At 29.6% G+C, this 19483-nt stretch overlaps 1 protein-coding gene across 1 annotated transcript in view; it reads left to right on the top strand.

The window, feature by feature from the left end:
* The window catches only part of LOC106476392 (kinesin-associated protein 3-like), a 57100-nt gene extending 37617 nt beyond the window's left edge, over nt 1–19483 (top strand). The window contains exons 11-20 of the mRNA XM_022381311.1: nt 2885–2961; nt 3605–3805; nt 3938–3958; nt 4456–4621; nt 8258–8383; nt 9683–9781; nt 11519–11604; nt 12264–12444; nt 15006–15120; nt 19194–19483. Of these exons, the coding sequence (XP_022237019.1) occupies nt 2885–2961; nt 3605–3805; nt 3938–3958; nt 4456–4621; nt 8258–8383; nt 9683–9781; nt 11519–11604; nt 12264–12444; nt 15006–15120; nt 19194–19347 (1226 nt within the window). The 3' untranslated portion in view covers nt 19348–19483. The remainder of the gene's footprint in view (nt 1–2884; nt 2962–3604; nt 3806–3937; nt 3959–4455; nt 4622–8257; nt 8384–9682; nt 9782–11518; nt 11605–12263; nt 12445–15005; nt 15121–19193) is intronic.

Consider the following 19483-nt stretch of genomic DNA (forward strand, 5'->3'; position numbering starts at 1 on the left):
GATGGAGAACTAGCATCCTCTTGTCTTACTGCCTCTTCATCATCATACATTTGAACACCACTTGACTCACTTTCACTACCTTCTAAGCTATCCGAGTCAAGAGCATCAAGCATATTAACGTAGTAATTATGGTTACAACTCACTGCTCATGTGATGTGGACACAGTTGGCACGTAGATGTGGTACATTCCATTTAGGCATCTTGTTGGTTACTGAAGGGCTGAGTGGAAAACATTGAGAGAAACCATATATCAGCATTAGGTGAGATGCCAGTAAATATTTTCCAACTCACATTAATCCCATACATTGTTAGCGGCAATTTAGAATGACAATGGGAAACATTTGTCCCAGCCACAGCGTGAGTGGGGGGGAGCACTGGAAAATATACATCCCAGCTGCAGTTAAAGAGTTAAAGTTTTTTACAGTTTTTATTATATACTCCTCCTACTGTAGCAAAAACTTGTGTAATTATATAATTGCATTAGTTTAAATATTTTTATTACTCTGTGTGTGACCAAGGTTTTGTGAATTGAAGGGATGTGTATATTTGTGTGTGTGTATAGGTTTGTCTTAAGGTTTAGAGGTATGTATTTTTAAATGTCTTTGTGTACATGACAGACTAACACAGTTCAGATCTTATGTGGCTCCAATGAAATATACCTGGAATAGTGTTTTTTTATCAACAAAATAAATAATGTAGAAAAAAAAATCATGTTTAATACTGTAATGGTAAAACAGTGGGTAATATGAATTTCATGCCCCTGATTTTTAGAGGAAAATCTTTATTATTTGTGTGTGTAAACTGTAATTCAAGGTTGTTTCACTTCAAGATAAATATGTATACGAAAAATCAATTCTTTATTTATCAAACTCTTCTTCATTTTACTGGTTTTTTTCTTTGTAAAGACTATAAAAGCCAGAAAATATATGCACTTAGTTATAAATTAATTCTTATCTTTTTTTTTTTCTGTTTTCACTCTAGAATTTCGTGACTGCTTTTATCTCAATGCTCGCAGTGGTCAGATTAGGACTTTGGATGAACTGACTATTATAATGAGGTCACTTGGTATGAATCCAACTATTACAGAATTGAAGAAGTATTTCAAGGACAAAGGTACTTGTACACTTTAGTGAAAAGAAAAATGTAGAATTGAGAATATGTTTCAAGAACATTAAAGAATTGTACATCTGAAAACATAAAAAGTACAATTGCAGGGGTGAGAAATTACTTTAAAATGAAGTGATTATATTCTTTATGTGTATATTAAACAAATTTTGTAAATATAATGTGAAGTGTTTAATGATAATAAGGTCAAGGAAGGGTGAAAGTAATGTTTTCTAGTTGAAAATAACCAATTGTGTTTATCTCATTGATCAGAAATCTTGTTACTACTTCAATTTTCTATTTTATTTTATTAGAATGTTTTAATTTACATGAACTTTTTAAGTTTTATTTTTAGTTTTTACAAGTCTTTAAAATATAGTTTTAAAACTCAAAATCAAACACATTACAGTGATCTATTTTTATGTTCATTTATGTTTTATTATGTTTGTGTCATTTACAAGTCTTCTCCTGGATAATGTGAAGCTTCTGATACTGTCAGGTGTGTTTGTTTCATTCATGTTTAAACTTTGTTGTTGTTATTTTAAAGTCAGACTAATAAACAGTAGTTTATATTTAACAAATATTTTTACTCAAAAAAAAAAAAGTCAGAAATACTCAGCTGAAGCATCCTATAAACAAAAACATTTGAATTTCAAGAATTACTAACTGTTAAATTCTTTGACAGATTATTTTACTCTACATAATTATATATTTCTTGAAAGCAATTGCCAGTAGTATTATGAAAATTTATTACTTGCATCATGACTAACACCTTGTTTGCAAGAGATTATTGTTCATATAGTTGGTCCAAATGGTTAAAACACTAAGAATGTAATGTCAACAACGTGTTTTGAATATTGGATATATTGTTTTTAATATACTCATAAGTTGTTTATGTATGATTACTGGCCCGGCATGATCAGCTGTTTAGGGTGCTTGACTCACAAGCTGAGGGTCGACGAGTTCAAATCCCCATCCCACCAAACATGCTCACCCTTTCAGCCTTGGGGGCATTATAATGTGACGGTCAATCCCACTATTTATTGATAAAGAGTAGCCCAAGAGTTGGCGGTGGGTGGTGATGACTAGTTGCCTTCCCTCTAGTCTATCACTGCTAAATTAGGGATGGCTAGCAAAGGTAGCCCTCATTTAGTTTTATGCAAAATTCAAAACAAATCTTCATATTTTATTCATAAAAGATTGCATACATAAAAAAAAATCATTATTGTTCTTCTCTATCATGTACAAACCAGTAAATATTCCAGAACTCTGCAACTGAAAATGTTTCCTAATAGGAAGCCCCATATTCCAAAAAAAGAGAGAGAAATGAAGAGAGATTTAATTCAGTTTTAATATACAATTATATATTTTAACAAGGCTTTGTGTGAAAATTAAAATAAAGAAACTTACCATTGGTATGCATTCTGTGTAAGTGAACATCGTCTTACATCGATCATCCATACTCACATGGTACAAAATACACAATACCACAGACCTGTGAAGTTCGACAGCTGACAAAAAACATCATTATAGTTTTACAATTCTGGTCCAAAATATTAAAAAAAATAAAGATTAAAAAAAACAAATATTTCATTATGGTTATAAATGAAAGTAGCTTTGCATCTACAAAACACAAAATGAATAACCTCTATGCAAACACAAAAGTAATTTGAAATATAAATCCTTACATTTTTGTTAAATGTATCTTGTGATCAAGTTTTATTGCATAATTTCAAATACCATTGTAGTTCAATATCTTTGTGTAATTGTAATGTTGCAGGTTCCAATGCATTTTTAACCAATGAGTTGGTATTTTTATCACAAGATATTCATTGCTTTTCCCTTGCCCATTTGAAAGTATGAATTTCTGATAGTGTGCCAATCAACTACCCTCACTATTCACATATGATTATATTGTGTTCATTATAGATTATATTTGAATAAAAACTTTATTTTTCAACAGTTTTAAATTGTGATAAAGTTTGATACATTTCAAAATTGTTGTTTGTAACAAAAATTCTTTCACTTTTTCATCATTCAAATATATTTTGAGGTGCTACAGTAAAGTTCTTGCTATATATGTAGATTAAAGATGTAAATCTAGTAAATGACTTGACTTTCTTTTGAGAATTGTGGATTTTTTTAAGGTTAATGGATTTTATTTGCCTAAGCAACTCAAAGTGTAAGGTTCTTTTGTTTTCTGATTGTGAGGATTTTTTACTATCTAAACAAATACACATCTTAAAAATTTTTAGGAAATACAGCAAAAATTTTCTGGAGAACTGGTTTTTAAAAAGCAAATGGATTTGTAAAAATGTTTATAATTTATGCATAAAAGTGGATAAAATTTCATTATAAACATATATATTCTGCTTAATTTATCAGTATCATTTGAGTAAATGATGTATGTAAAATAAATTAAGGGTTAATGCAGCATGTATTCTTATTGTTTGAATGTACTTAAAATATGGTGTTAGTATCCATTTATTTATATTTTTAGATTGTAAAGTTGATCATGGAATGTCCAGAAGAAAGAGTTCCACTTGAACTTATTGCTTTATCCATAAACTTAACTACTAATAAGAGAAATGCCCAGATCATTTGTGAAAGCAATGGACTGACGTTCCTCATGAAACATGTTTTTGAACATCAGGATCCACTGTTGATGAAGATGATTCGAAATGTTTCTCAACATGAAGGTATTATTATCTGTACTTACCAGGAATAATGTTTTGGTGAATTTGGTATTTTATGTTACCCCACCTGAAACATTATTCCAGGTAGGCACAGGTGATGATAGCTTGTGCATCTGTAATTAAGTGTTTTATGTTACCCTACCAAAACATTATTCCTAGTAGGCACAGATAATGATAATTTCTATGTGTAATTTAGTATTCTATATTATTTGTATATTTTACAGAAAATGTTTTTTGATTACCTTGTAATCATATTGATGATCTTTTTGTTGTTAGTTATTTTATGTTTATTCATAAAGTATTTTTCTCTCTGAATATTATTTAAATGTCACTTTTTCAGTCAATTAAAAAAGTATTGATATACCATTGTGCACTGGTTTGTAGTAGTGTCTTTCTTTTTCCCCCTCTGAATAATTTGAGTTTTTAGAGCCTCATATCTTATAACTGAAACTGTATAATTTTTTCCAAAATGAGAAACTTTCTTCATTTATAGTTGTATGGCAATTTTACAATGTTAGAAAGGTTATATTTTAAGAATTCATGATGTTATAAACTACGATGGTCTTTACAAACTATTTCCAATTAAAGTTAGTGTTCTGAAAGTAAGTGTATCATCTTGGATGAGAGATTTAAGTTTTTACTTTTCTCCTCTCAGGACTTTGTTGATGATTTAGCAGTAGCAACTCAACAAAGTGACAATGAAGAATTTGTGTTAGAATGTCTAGGAGTGTTGGGAAATCTCTCTGTACCAGATTTAGACTTTGAAAGGCTTTTGAAGAAACATAACCTTCTCCATTGGATGGAGAAAAAGCTAATCCCTGGTAATTTTTTATGTTCAAACCTTAATGTTTTTTGCTGTTTTGTATATAAAAGATCTGTTTAATAAATTACTATCACAAACAAATATTAAACTTTTATATGAATCCTCATTTATAAAAATGGTGTAAGTATTTCACCTTCTGTCAAACTGGAATGCATAATTTCAGATGCATTGTAGTAGCCGTGAATTTGTACTCTATCAGAAAATTATTAGTATTATTCTTTTAAGATGTATAGCTCTGTAAATGAAATATAGTTTTCATGTACAAAAATGAAGTGTAAAATTTTATAAGCATTATGTTATTTATAACCTGATAATTCCTACAAATTGAAAGTCAAACTAGTAGCAATCATCCATTGTTTCTTAAAATACTACAATATAGAAACATTTTAACTCTGAATCCTTACAGAATGAGCCCTGTGTGTTTTAGTGTAAGATATAAGTATTCGTTGTTGGTTGTAATGTTAAATATGTCTATTTTTGTTATTTTTTATATCATTATTTATTTTTATTATAAGGATTAATTTACAATTTTAGCTTAGTATATGAATTTAAGGCTAACCTAAGTCTCCTAAGCTGGCCAAACCTATTGAGATATGTTGGATTACACTGAAAACATGGCTAACAGTGAAGGTACGAAAAATGGTGAAACATGCATTCTAATTTTATAAGTAAGAACATATATATAATAACAGTGTATTAAACAATCTATACTCAGTAGTAGGTTGATTTTCATTTCTGATCTATATAGGTAACTTACTTTAATTAGAAGTTAATATTAAGTCTACAAAAACCAACAAACAATACATCATTTATCATTACACATAATAATTCCAATTATGTACATTATTTCCTAAATATATTTCACAACCAATTATCTGAGATATTCCCTTATAATACTCAGTTTGCTAGTGGGGAATGAGCACATGAATGATTGACTGTACAGTAAATCTATACAACATTCATTTCAAATTACCTTTAAAACACATGTAAATGAGTTTTGAACCTATCATAAATGTAGACAGCTCATAGCTAGACACAATGTATATTAAAGTCTGGTTCAGAACAGTCAATAAAGCCAGACTTGCTACCTTACTTGGTAAGGCTAGTCTTTTTAGTTGAAGGCAGATAAATGTCAATCTCAAGGCCTTTTCTTTGCTACTAATAAAAATGACAAAAATAGCTGAGTATTGTTGAAAACTCCAAAAATATGTAAAAGAATATATTGATAAAAGAGTTAGCACAAAGGATCACGTATAAAGTGTAATAAACTTAAAATAAGACCCAGAACTCGAGCGCTTTTGAATAGTTGACTATTCTTCTTCAGGAGAACAAAGGGCCTGAAGAAAAATAGTCAACTATTCGAAAGTGCTCGAGTTTTGGATCTTATTTTAAGTTTGTAAAAGAATATGATTTTTGTATGGAAACATTCTAAATACTGAAGTTTCAGGATTAAAAATAAAATGAAAATCCATGCTGCGAAATATTTCTATAAATTAAAATAAATTACTGGAAAATAAAATCAGTATCATCTCTATTATATCTGATATTGAATAAATACAAGTAAGCTACATTTTTAGCAGCTCCTTTTTGGTCACTAGTTTATTTTTATATTCAGTAGCATTGAAAACAAGTTAGTAGTATAAATCAGTCAAGTATATATGAAAATTCATGAACTAGTAAGTCCTTTAACGTGTTGAATGTTGAAGTAAGAATAGTGTTTAGGGGTTTTCAAGGTGATACTTATATTTATGAACTAAAGTGATGCAGTTTTTATATCCTTCATAAAAGCATTTATCAGAAGTCAACCAGTGACAGGAAGCATGTTTTAGCAAGGCTGGTGGGCTGTTGAGACTTTAACATTATTATTGTGGATACTTAGAAGAAACCAAATGTATTTTTTCTTTCTCCAGTATTACCTATAAATTGGCAACAGATATTCTCTGTGTCAGTTAAGCCAAATTTTTTATGACGGATAGGAAACAGCATCAAGTACATTAGTCGGAATTGGCGTATTGTTGTTCACAGACACATTTTCAAATGTGTCTGTGCACTGAAACTACACTTGGAAGTAGTAGAAGAGACAGGCACTGCTAAACACAGTTTGATAAGTTGCATGGTTTGTGGGAAAAGGTTCTTTATGACAGGTGGCTAATTCACAAGTATAACTGTATTACATCAACAACAGGTGTTAGTTTATACTCCTTTCCTATAATAGGGTCAATGAATTTCAGATTCATATTTGAAAACATTTCTAATTCTGTAATGTCTCCTCATTGAAATTTTCCTTGTGGATTCCAAGAGCTGTGGTTACTTCATCATTGGTCAACTTCTGTTTGTTTATAGCAGAATTCAAGATAAGATTTTCTAGACAAGCAAGTTTATGTAATCCTTTATGATCAAAACAGTCTTCTATAACTCTCAGCAAGCAATCTGTGCATTAAAAATACCATTTTTGCTTGACTTCAGAAAACTTCCATCTTAGTTGACAAAATCAGTTGTACATCTACTTAAATATGTCTGTAACAAATGGCCTCATGGTTGTTAATTGTATCTTTCAAAAATGCCCTGGATATAACTCCTTGATCAATGTGTGCATGCTGCTTGCTTTCCTAATTTGAAATCAAGTTTAGCCATGTTTGTTTGCATCTATTGATCCAGTGCTTTTGCCCAAGCTCCATACCTGGTCTTCCCAAAAGAAATTATAGCCATGAGCCATAAATGAATGTATCTATTCTAACAAAATATTGTTCTTTGGAACATTTTTATTTAACTTTGAACAGAATGGGTATTTTACATTTCCTCTTTGTAATGTACATAGGGCTAACACTCATGCATTATCCCTGCTACTCAATTTCAGGGTGGATGGTAGCTCACCCAGTTTCTACATCACTGATGTTAATCAGTATTATATTTTTTTGTCAAGCAAAATAATTTTTTCTATCAGACATAACCTATGGACATAGAACACTAATTAGCAAGTTAAAATTAAAAAAAAAACAAATGAGAATAAGATTTAAAATTTCCTATTGAATTGAATTCAATGTTTATGACTTTCAGTTCTAAGGTGATTTAATACAGTAATAATTTAACACACACACACACAATAGTCTATTTGTGGCTCATATGGCTGATCTAAAGTATGGGATGAAATCAGTTTTAAGCATTAGGGGACTGGTCATAGTCTAGTGGTTAGCATGCCCAGATTGTGGTTTTGAGAGTTCATTGTTCATGTCCTATTGCCACAAAAATACACTCCACAATCTGGGGCCATGTGTGGTTATAACATTGACAGTCACATCCACTATTCAGTCAATAAATAGTTGCCTTCTTTCTACTCTATCGGTTCAGTATTACAGATGACTATGCACAGGTAACTATTATGTTACTTTGAACAAAAATTCTGAAGTAAACAGTTTTTAACGTCAGGCTTCATTTCCATAAAATTATTTTAAATTGAAGTTTCAATTGTATAGAATTTTATAGAAAAACATATTTAAAATTTGTATAAAGTTATGGGTCTATATTTAAATCCTAAATATTAGTTAGTAACAGTTAGTGATAACTAGTGATACATTCTTTACTTCAGGATTAATTGTTTTATTTAATTAATAATTTGCTTTTATATTAATGTAAGGAGTTTGTGAAGATGATCTAGTGCTGGAAGTGGTTGTCCTAATTGGAACTGTGGTAGCAGATGAATCATGTGCTCGTTTCATAGCCAAGTCTGGGATCTTAAAGTCTCTGATTGAACTTCTAAATGGCAAGTGGATCACTTAATTTTTTGTTATTGAGTACTGGAATGAATTAGCCATAAAATCACCATTGAAAGATACTAGCCTTTCATGTTCACTTTTTACAAAATTACTGAACTAAAGAAAACCACACTATACTATACTTCAGCGACTAAATCAGTGAAAACATAACTATTGATGATATGTTGTGTTCATAACAAATTGCATTAAAATTGTATTCTGGAAGTGAAACATAAAGTATTGGTAATTTTTATATTGTGAGCTAATGGTAAATAAAAATAAATAAAATTGTGTATGTGTATATACAAAAAGTTGAAAGGTATTTACTGTGATCAGTGATACTATCAAGTGATAATTTTCTTTATTCAGTAAATGCATTCTTGACATGACAAACTTAATGGTACATTCTTATAAATAACTTTTTGCTAGTGTGAACACTGATAAAATAATACAGATCACTTTATTTCATTAGACTTTTTGTCAAATTATACATTATATTGAAATGTTTTATATATAAGTATCAAGTGTATTACGCTATTCCAAGTTACACTAGCACTGCTTAAGTTCAGTTAAATAGTTTATCAAATTTAAACATGATATAGATTAAACTTTAAAATTATAGTTTAATATATAAAATTATAAGAATAATACTGAAAAAAATGCATGTTAAGAGTAAACAAATACCAAAAGCAAAATTAAAAAAAAAAGAATAATATACACAAAGAAAATATTTAGTTACTATATATAAAACCAGAAAGGAGAACTAAAATTATATTATTCACCAATATCAGAAGTATACCATCTTGCGTGAGATGATAAAGATCAAACTGGAAGTATATGTACAGTGATATCACTTATCTTCCTTGCTTAGTTGACTACAATAATTATAATTATGTTTATGTCATGTTTACAACCATAAATTTTAAATGAAAATCTCATTACAAACTAAAACAATTTTGCCTAAGAATAAAAGTTAAAAAAATATGAACATCTAAAATTTATTGAACTTAACATATTTATTTACTTTTGTAATATTATTTTTAATAACACACATTTTTTTGTTTTCATTTTAAATCAGAGGAACTCAAGTATCACTTCTGTAAATTAATTAAGACTTAAATATTTTTTTCTTTATTGTACTTAGAAACAATCTGTAGCATGTTTTGGAATTCCATCTTTAAATTTCTTTGTTCTTGTACATTTATGTGTATGCAATCAAATGAAACATTTAGTTGTAAAATTGTTAAAAGCCACATAATTATTATTTCCTTGCCACATCGTGTAAAAGTTTATTTTGTTTTTCCCAGCTAAGCAAGAGGACGATGAGGTAGTTCTACAAATTGTATATGTATTTCACCATCTTATTAAACATCCTTCCACTCAGGAGCAAATGATCAAGGAGACTCGTATCCTTTTATATCAAAATGTAGACAATTTACAAAGTTTTAACTTATAGAAACTTTCAAACTGTGTGAAATTCTCCTTTATTTAAAGGAAAAACTTTAATTATAATATCACTATTATGTTTAGAAATTCATGTGATTGAATGTATAGGATGAATATGCTCCCTTGTGAACACAAGAAAGTATTACTTGCAAATGAACCTTGGTAAAGCTTTAGTTTTTACTCAAGTGAGGAAATAGGTTAATCTTGCATAACAAACCATAAGGAATTTCGTACCCACTTATAAAAGATTTTTTTGCATATAACCGAGTTTTAAACCTTACAAGAAAATACGACTTTGGCTTTTCATCACTTAACAGTTTTTACATAATACTCATTAAGGAGCTATTAAAATGCTTTTCTTAATTTCTTTTTTTTTAAAAAGCGACAGACAGAACTGCATTAAAATAGTGTATTAGTACCACAGACAAATAAAAGGGGCTGACAAAAATAAAAGGTCATACGAATAGAATAATTTAATATTATTCATCTTATAAACATAAAGTTGTTAATAAAGAAGTATGAATAACAGTGGTTAAAGTTGGTTAAAAAAAACATTTAATCATATAATTAACATCAATGGCACCATAACCATAAATGTCCTTGTCATAGATATGATTGCCTTGAAAAAAAAAGAAAAAAAAGATGATTTATATTTAAAAAAAATAATTGTTTTTTTCACTTTTGTTTTTATGTTCAAAATACTGGATGATTGTTATGTAAAAAGCTTTTCCAGTAATAGTGCTCAGAGGTAGATCTAAAGACAATAAGCCAGAATGCATGTCATTGATTTCAAGTTTTTTTGATATTATTCATAACATTGAAAGCCTAATGTTTAAACTTGTGGGTTCATAATTGCTTCATTAAGATGATTTAAAGGGGGATTTTGTTTACACGTGGTGACTCAAAAGTATATACATTTTACTTGTTTAGTTTCAGTCAGTAAGGAATAATTATCAATACATTGAACTTTTTTGTGATATTGTTTTGGTTTGTGAAAAATAAGTAGCAGAAAACTTTTGTAGTTAATGTGCTTTGTTTGATGTAAGAATAATTCTACATCGTATGATGTATTTTTCATTAAATTTTCCAGCTTATTAAGCCTTACCAATTGTAATAGGAAATAAAATTATGAAGTGGAATTCAGTTTTCTTTTGCTTTGATAAAAAAGAAGCAACCAGTGTGTTTATTAAAATAGGATATTGTAAAGCAAAAATTCTTTGTATACAAGATTTAGATTTGAGTGATCTGAGATGTACATTTTAAGCTTTGTGAGATATATTTGTATTATTCTCTCAATTGGTGTTATATATTCCCATGTTCATTTAGTAGCCTCCATTTCCAAACTAACTTGTCATTTAAACACACATTGTTTCAATAAACTATCAGTTGAGTGTGTTCTTAGCTCACCAAGCTTTATGGTATGTTTTCTTTTCTCTGATTTTCAGAAATACAAGACAGAATGAAAAGTGTTTCCAAATATACATCTTAAGTTGCTAGTCATTTTTCTCACCATAACGTTTTTGTGTGCTTAAAATAAAATTTAGCAACTTATTTGAAGACACTACTCAAAGCACAATTAAACTTTTGTTTCAAGAAATCCAAACATTTCTCTCCCTCTCATATTTTGTCTTTATGTTTCTACCATCAGAATGTTTGTTGGGTGTACAAAATAATGAATTTCCTTAATTCTATATCAGAAGCACCTGCTTACCTTATTGACCTTCTACATGACACCAACCCAGAAATTAGGAAGATCTGTGATAGCACTTTAGATGTGATTGCTGTAAGTTTGTCTGTGAAATTTACTATATTTAACTTTTTGGATTGTATGAGAAAATTTTTTGTTTTCACTTAATAGAAATATAATGGTACATACATTGAGAAGTACACATATATTTGATATAACATGTTTCTAGCTCATAAATGAAAAAAATCGACTTCAATGAATTGAAAACAAAAATATATTTTTAAACAAAGTTAAATGGTAGTCCATAAACACAGTTGTGAAATAAAATACACCTTAATCTTATAATTCTCCCTTTGTTTGTAAAATAAAATACACCTTAATCTTATAATTCGCCCCATGTTTGTATAATAAAATACACCTTAATCTTATAATTCGCCCCATGTTTGTATAATAAAATACACCTTAATCTTATAATTCTCCCTTTGTTTGTAAAATAAAATACACCTTAATCTTATAATTCGCCCCATGTTTGTATAATAAAATACACCTTAATCTTATAATTCTCCCTTTGTTTGTAAAATAAAATACACCTTAATCTTAAAGTTCGCCCCATGTTTGTATAATAAAATACACCTTAATCTTATAATTCTCCCTTTGTTTGTAAAATAAAATACACCTTAATATTCAAATTCTCCCCATGTGTGTATAATAAAATACACCTTAATCTTAAAATTATCCCTATGTTTGTATAATAGGAACATGATGAGGAATGGGCAAAAAGAATCCAGCTGGATAAGTTTCGTTGGCATAATTCTCAATGGTTAGACATGGTTCAGTCTCAGCAGATGGATGAAGCTGCTGACATGTATATTGATGAACAGATTGGCCCTTTTATTCAAGAGTCAGACATTTTGGAACAGTCAGACTTGATGTATAGTTAGTATGCTCAGTTTTTTATTTTCTTAAACTATATATGTTTCTGTAAGTCTTGCATATTTTAAAACAGTTTAAATTTCCTACACAAGAACAGATTAAATTCTGTTTGTATTCCTGTGAATGTTATGATTTTGGTGTATAATAATTTTCTTAAAGTATTGTGTTTATTTTAGTGGTTATGACATACTTCTATGCATTTTGGAATTATTAAAACTTAGGTTCTGTACATATGGCTGTAAAAACTTTTTATGAAGTGGTATTACTTATTTTATTATGGTTATAATTTTGATAATCTATTATTGCTTTAGATTAAGAACAACTAGTTTGTGTATTATTTCTTTCTATGGACAGCTAATTTATTGACTTTTCAACTCATTGCAATTTTTGTTATAAATTCAACAACACTGGTCAACATGCATCTCATGCTTTCGGATTGCTTAGAACAAAAGGTTTAATTTCCATTTTTTCACATATTATTGTTCGCAGAGTGGGCTTTCAAACTTATGTTTTATTGAGTTCACTTTCACATAGATTTTTTTATGATTGATGCCTTCGTTATGTAGCTGAGTCACAAGCTTTCTATTTTGCTTTTCTGTCTCAGGTTCTTTGGGATAGTCTCATCATTTCCTTTATGTTTAGACTGAGGATGGGCAATAGATTTCTCAATGTCCCTGCTTTTACAGTCATCATGGATTGTTTTGCTAAATATTAGCTTTAAATTTACCTTTGTCTGCTCTTTGAAGGAGGGCTGGGTTCCCTTATTTTCTAACTATACATATTATCCACTTCTTTTATATTTTTATATTTGCTGAAATAATATTAATCTGACAAAATAGAAAATTGCATGCCATGTTCTGTCAAATTCAACATCTTGCCATTTTCTTGATTAGTGTTTCTTGAATATGTTAACTGATGCTAATCTGTGGACACTGCTTGACAGCTTTATTTGTTTTTATCTTTGTTATTGTATCATTCCCTTTGTAGATTTTGATTGGTCCCAGTGGTAGTTTTGCAATCTTTTTTTTTTCATATTTCATTGCTTGAAGCTCTTTATCCTACTTTTCTTTCATGTTTCCATTGATAACTCTTTTTGTGTTCTTTGTACTGTGGATCTAATCCACATCATTAGATATTTATCAATTCTATTTATTCTGCATTTACATGTGTACTTGGAATTAATAAGTTTATAAAATACACAAAAACCATTTTTAGTAGGTTTTACTGTCTTATTTTTGTTTTCCTAAAATACCTACAAGATTATTACTTTGGTTAATAGGACCATGAATTACGGTGCATGAACCAAGTCTTACGTCATTCCTAGGATTCTTCCGTCTTTTTTTCCTTTTTTCTCTTTTCTAGTAGCAGTGTTGTCGTGACTCACCCTCTCCCCTACATCTCTGAACAACTTTGTTAGAGGATAGAAGTAGAATTAGCAACAAAACTCCAACTGTAAAATTTTCTTGGCTCCAGTAAAATATGACACTTTTATATTTTATACCCATCTATGCCACTTTTCAAATGCTTTTAAGCACTCTCAAAAGCTTTTTAATTATTGATACTGAGCTTACCAAATGACAAATTACACTTTTCCTTGCTCAAAAAAAAAAAAGATGATATTTTCTGTTCAGTTCTGGACTTTTTCTTCCTTTATTCCCCTTCACAATCATGAATTTTGTAATCCTAGTAAAAATTTTTTAATTTGATTAAGTTGTTATATATTTTATTAGAGAAAAGCACTAAAAACCATTTATCATTGATTCAGTGTGAAAATCCCTTAACAAGAGCATACAGCCCCTGGGAATAAAAATTGTAGGTGTACCATTTTTTACCTCTTTTGGAAGTAAGTGGTTAAAAAGCTTGTAGCTTAGACATGTATAAGAAGTAAGTCAACACAAACTTCATATTTTTTATGGTATATTAATTTCAATTAGGTACTGCTCTCCCCACCCTCTCATTTAATTGATATGGAAGGATCACTGGGTTAATGTATGTGTGTAATCTTGTTCACAGAAGTAAATCATACAAACAAGAGAGAAATGTTACTATAGGATTTCCAGTAAGTGGCAAAAGCTAGGGTTAGTGCAGTTAAGGTGGAAGATAAGTTAGTAACATAAAAATGTACGTATCTGTTTAAAGTTCACTTTTGAAAATGCATTTAAAAAGGTTCTTGAATCAGTCTACTTATCATTAGCATGCACATATTTCTAAATACTTCCTATTCATATTTCTTGGAAAAGCATCTAGCTTCACAGAAGTAGTAAAACACAAAAAAAAACATCATTATATTAAAAGATAGAAATAGATTCTAGAAGAAAACAAAGATCAGACTTGTGATCTTCAGTGCCATCATCATGATGTTTCTCTGGTGACCAATCAAACAGCAGAAGTGTGCATTTGTATCATAACACTCGTACAAAAGTCAGGATGTTGGAGTGTACCACAATAGCAGTGTCAATGAAGATCACAAGCCTAATCTTTTCTTTTTATGTTAATTTGTTTATATAAAAAAAAGAACACTGTAAATGAATCATTTATTATTTTTTTTCCTTTATTTTTACCAGGTGGCTACGACTCTCTTAGTGCTGAAGGTAACCTATCTCCTGAATTTCTGGATGCCAGTCGAAGTAATAGGACTACAGAATCTGCAGGAAGACCCATGTCAAGGTATAAGAACAGGTGAGAAAATATGTTTATATTTTGTTACCATCATATTGCTTTAATAATAACTACTGACAAACCAATTCTTTTTCAGATATTATTAGTTCAGTCTTTAAGGTTATGACAGATCTTGAATGTACATTCCATTTAGGAAAATGACCTGTAACATTTATATTCTTTTAAAATTGCCACACACATGGGCTATAGAAAGAAATGATGCTTTCACATGGAAAGTTCTAAAAACAGCTTGGTTTCATTTATGGTTTAGACAGCCGTGACTAATTCCATGGCTACACTATAGAAATCATAGCTCTTGGAAGTCGTCATTTGTACTTGTATGTTGTTAAGAAAGTCATTTAATTTCAATGATTAGCAAGTGAAGAGTACCTGATGTTTAATACTCTTATCACTACTTTTGGAGGTCGTTGAAAAAAAACAGCCCTTCATCAGATATTTTAGCTTCAGATCAGACAAAGGTTTATGGGGTTTTTAAGTTCTTTTTAACTCATCATATAGTATCTTAGATTAAGTTAGGTGTGTTAATAATATTATGACATTATGTCTTATTTATTATTCAATATTATACAGTAGACCAATAAGCATTAAATGGATGAAGTTTTGTTCAATCATTATCTTTGTTGGTTGCCATATGTTGTATAATTTTTCACACATATTTCAGTGACATTGGTAATGTTAAAGGTAGAGTTTGTGAAGTAGATTGGATTGGATTACTGTTCCTTTATTAAATTTAATAACAGAAGTGATACGTTGTAAGAAAAAGGCGAATATGCTGGTTGTTTACTAGCACTTCAATTATTTAAGTGTTATACAGAAAAATCATGTTACAAAGGAATTACGTTAGTTGTTGTGGGGCCATGTGCAGTCTAGTGGTTAGCATGTCAGACTGTCTTTCCATGGTTCATACCCAATTACTACCAGAAAAATAATTACACTCTGCACTTATGAACTGTGGGTACATTATAAGAGTGACAGTCACATTCCACTATTTGATTATAGTAATACCAACTTGAAAGTGGGTAGTATTCACTAACTGACTTCCTCCTAAGCTATCACTTCAAGATTAGGGATGGCAATACAAATAGGTCTCAAGTAGCTTTGCACAAAATTCAACAAACAATAACAAATAAATTTTTATGTTTTGTAAATTAAGTAATTAAAATGTGCTCTAGTTTTACAAGAAACATCAATTTTTCTTAATCAAAGTTTCAAACGATTGTGCCACTTGTATGTAATTCAAGGCTAAATTATTTGAGCCACGTTAATTAGATTCTAAGACAAATTGTTTATGTTAGGTTTTAGTTAGAAAGTAATTTTTTTGTTTCAAGTTACATAAAAATTAAATCAGACTACGAAAACAGATTGAAAGGATCAAAAGTAATGTACTGTATTTCTTCAAATGAAGTGAGACCTACATATGATTCTTTGAACAACATAAAAAATAACATAAGACTCCAGGTTTAGGCATACATTCCCACAAAGACCATTAAGTTTGTTTGATACTGATGACATCTTGTATATGTTAAGTTAAACAAACACTATTATTTATGATTAGTGGGATAAATATTTTTTACTTTCTAATTATGTGATTCAAATCATAACATAAGTAAAAAAGGAAAATCATAAGTTAAATCAGATTTTATTTGTATGTAGAAAAATAGTTTATGGTATTTGTCAAATTCAAAAATGAGTGTTATGTTACTGATGACTTTAGTCAGTTAGCTTTGATAACATGGTTACCATCATAAGGGTTGATGGTAATCAAGTTACCAAACCTAATCAATTAAATAATTAGTCATAAAACATTATTCAATGTTCCAAATATTGTTTCTTCTGCTTCTTTACATAAAATAGCACAATGTACAAAAAAAACAATTATATAGAACATTACCTTTTGTGTTTGATAAATGTTGTACAGTACTCAGCTCTTTCCCAAACAGCTTACTGTGCAGAGAAGATTACTTTAGTGACTTAGCACTAGAAGATATTGCTTGCTATTTAACTTAAATAAACAAATCTCTCTGTTAATAAAAATTGAAAAATTATGCTTGTAGTACAGTCACGAAAACTTACAAGGCTTGAGATGATATTAGAGAACAGCTCATATCTATATGGATTTATTGCAGTCACACTAAATCCTTAAGAAATAGAACTTTAGTTCTCTATTTTTAGTCTAGAAGTAAGTGATTATTTTCTCTGTTTCTTGTTATGTATCAAGATATAAAGGAAAAAGTTTTATACTTTAGGCTGTGTTAAATTAATTAATTGGCTCTTGGATGAGTGTGGGTGGAGTGTCTTTTGTTTTGTTTTGTCGTTTTCCAGCTAGTGATGTGTATGAATATTGTTGATTAAAATAAGTATCATTTGACATATGATGAAGCTTCATATCAGATGTTTACCCACATTGAATATCCCATGAGTGACGATAAGTTTCTCTTGTAACTATGGTAAACAGTTGCATAGTAAACTGACAAATAGAAATTAAGGAAAAGCTAGGTCTCACTGTAATTTTTTCAAAATACCTGCTTGAGGAGCAATTTTAATTTATTTTATTTACTTAGCTTTAATAATAGAAGTGTTTGAAAATATAAAGAAAGATACTAGCCTAGCTGGAAGTATGAAGTACATTTTGTTTATAATATGTCAGTTTTAGCAAACTTTAGTAGATGTAAGTACATACAGCTATTACTGTATTAATATTTGAAAAACTTGTAAATTAATGTGTATATTTTCTTACATGGTATAATGTCTGAACTTTTTTATTATACTAACTGAATAATTATTTGGTATCAGTCATAGAAACATGAATATTGCTCGAGTCTAAAAAAATTAAAGAAATTAAACTTTATTTGGAAAGTATTACATGTAAGCCCTGATTTTGTTCAATCAAAAAATAACATAAGTGTTGGTAAACAAAATAAGTGAGTACCAAAACTGTGCATGAAGCACCAGAACTTTTATATCTGTACATGTACATCTGCAGACCAATCACTGCCAGTAGTACAAGATCTCAAGCAAAGATTTCCTGTGATCAGCTTCCTGTGAGTAAATGTTAATCTTGTCTTGAGAGCATCACCGTGTGATAGTAGTCACAAGCCTGCACATTTTTTGATGACTTAAACTCCCAAAGCTGATAAAGCATGAGCTGTTTTTTTTTAGGGTAGCATGTGAGATAAAACATCTTGGTGAGAATGTAAGTATTTTTCTAACATCTCATCTGTAAGTGGACCAATATGTATTTCCAATAAGAGACTTGTATCAATAGCATTTTTATGTTTTTCACCATATTATGTCAAGATTTCTGGGCTATAACATTCAAAGCCTTAGGTTATTTGAGAGGGAACTATGAAAAAAATATTTACATTCTTTCTTGATGTTATCATGAAAAACAAAATTTGCACATTTTTGTTTTGCAATGGCATTTTGCACAGCTATTGTCATATATCAAGCTCTTTTTGATGATAAAAGGTGAGCTTTTCTCTTTCTTTTATTGCACAAGTGAGAAATTATCATATTTATTTAATACATCATACTCCACATTAAGCTATAATAAGGTTTTTTATTGAAGAATTAGCAATAATTGCCAGCTTGTTTAGTTTTTTTTTAATGATGAAGTATTAATTTTTTTTACTAGAAACATGTTGAACTAGGCCAGATTCTGTAACAATTTAGTTATTAAAGGCTTATTATATTTTAATGTGCAGGGAAAATTAAATTTTTAAACGCTATTAAATACTTTAAAGCCTTTGTACAAATACATCCAGAATGGGCTACAGCAAATCCCTCAACAGAAATATGAAGCATGCTAATTCTGTTGTAAATCTTTTGACTTTTTATGTCTTTTGTCACACATACATTGGTGATCTTTCAAGTAAATCTTAATCAGGTTGTTGTGTAATCTGCAGTTTTGTTTTCCTTTATTGGGGGTTTGCTGTGGTCCACCGTGTATATATATGTATGTGTATATTCGAATAAACTTTTTAATTACTCATATTTAGATCTGGCACATTGATTGTTTACGTGGTTATTTCATTGGAAAGCTAAATTAATATCTAACTGTTATTGTTTTGTAGATATAGTGTTGACGTGGACATGTTGAGAGATCGAATGTCATCACTGGGTGTGGATAGCAACATTTACTATAAGCGGCCACCATCTGTAGCCTTTGTTAATGGAAATGCCATAGACAACAGTGCACCAAACACTGGAATGTTTTTATTTCATTGAAGAATTCAGTAAAAATGTACACTTAGCCATAAATCCTGATAATGCTGTCGTGTCAGATTGTGTTGTGATGGTTGAGGAATGTAATGGAAGCTGCAACGTAGGAGACAATATATTGATTAGAATTCTGCATCAGACA

Source organism: Limulus polyphemus, unplaced genomic scaffold (assembly GCF_000517525.1).
Source record: "Limulus polyphemus unplaced genomic scaffold, Limulus_polyphemus-2.1.2 Scaffold155, whole genome shotgun sequence".
Taxonomy (NCBI): domain Eukaryota; kingdom Metazoa; phylum Arthropoda; class Merostomata; order Xiphosura; family Limulidae; genus Limulus; species Limulus polyphemus.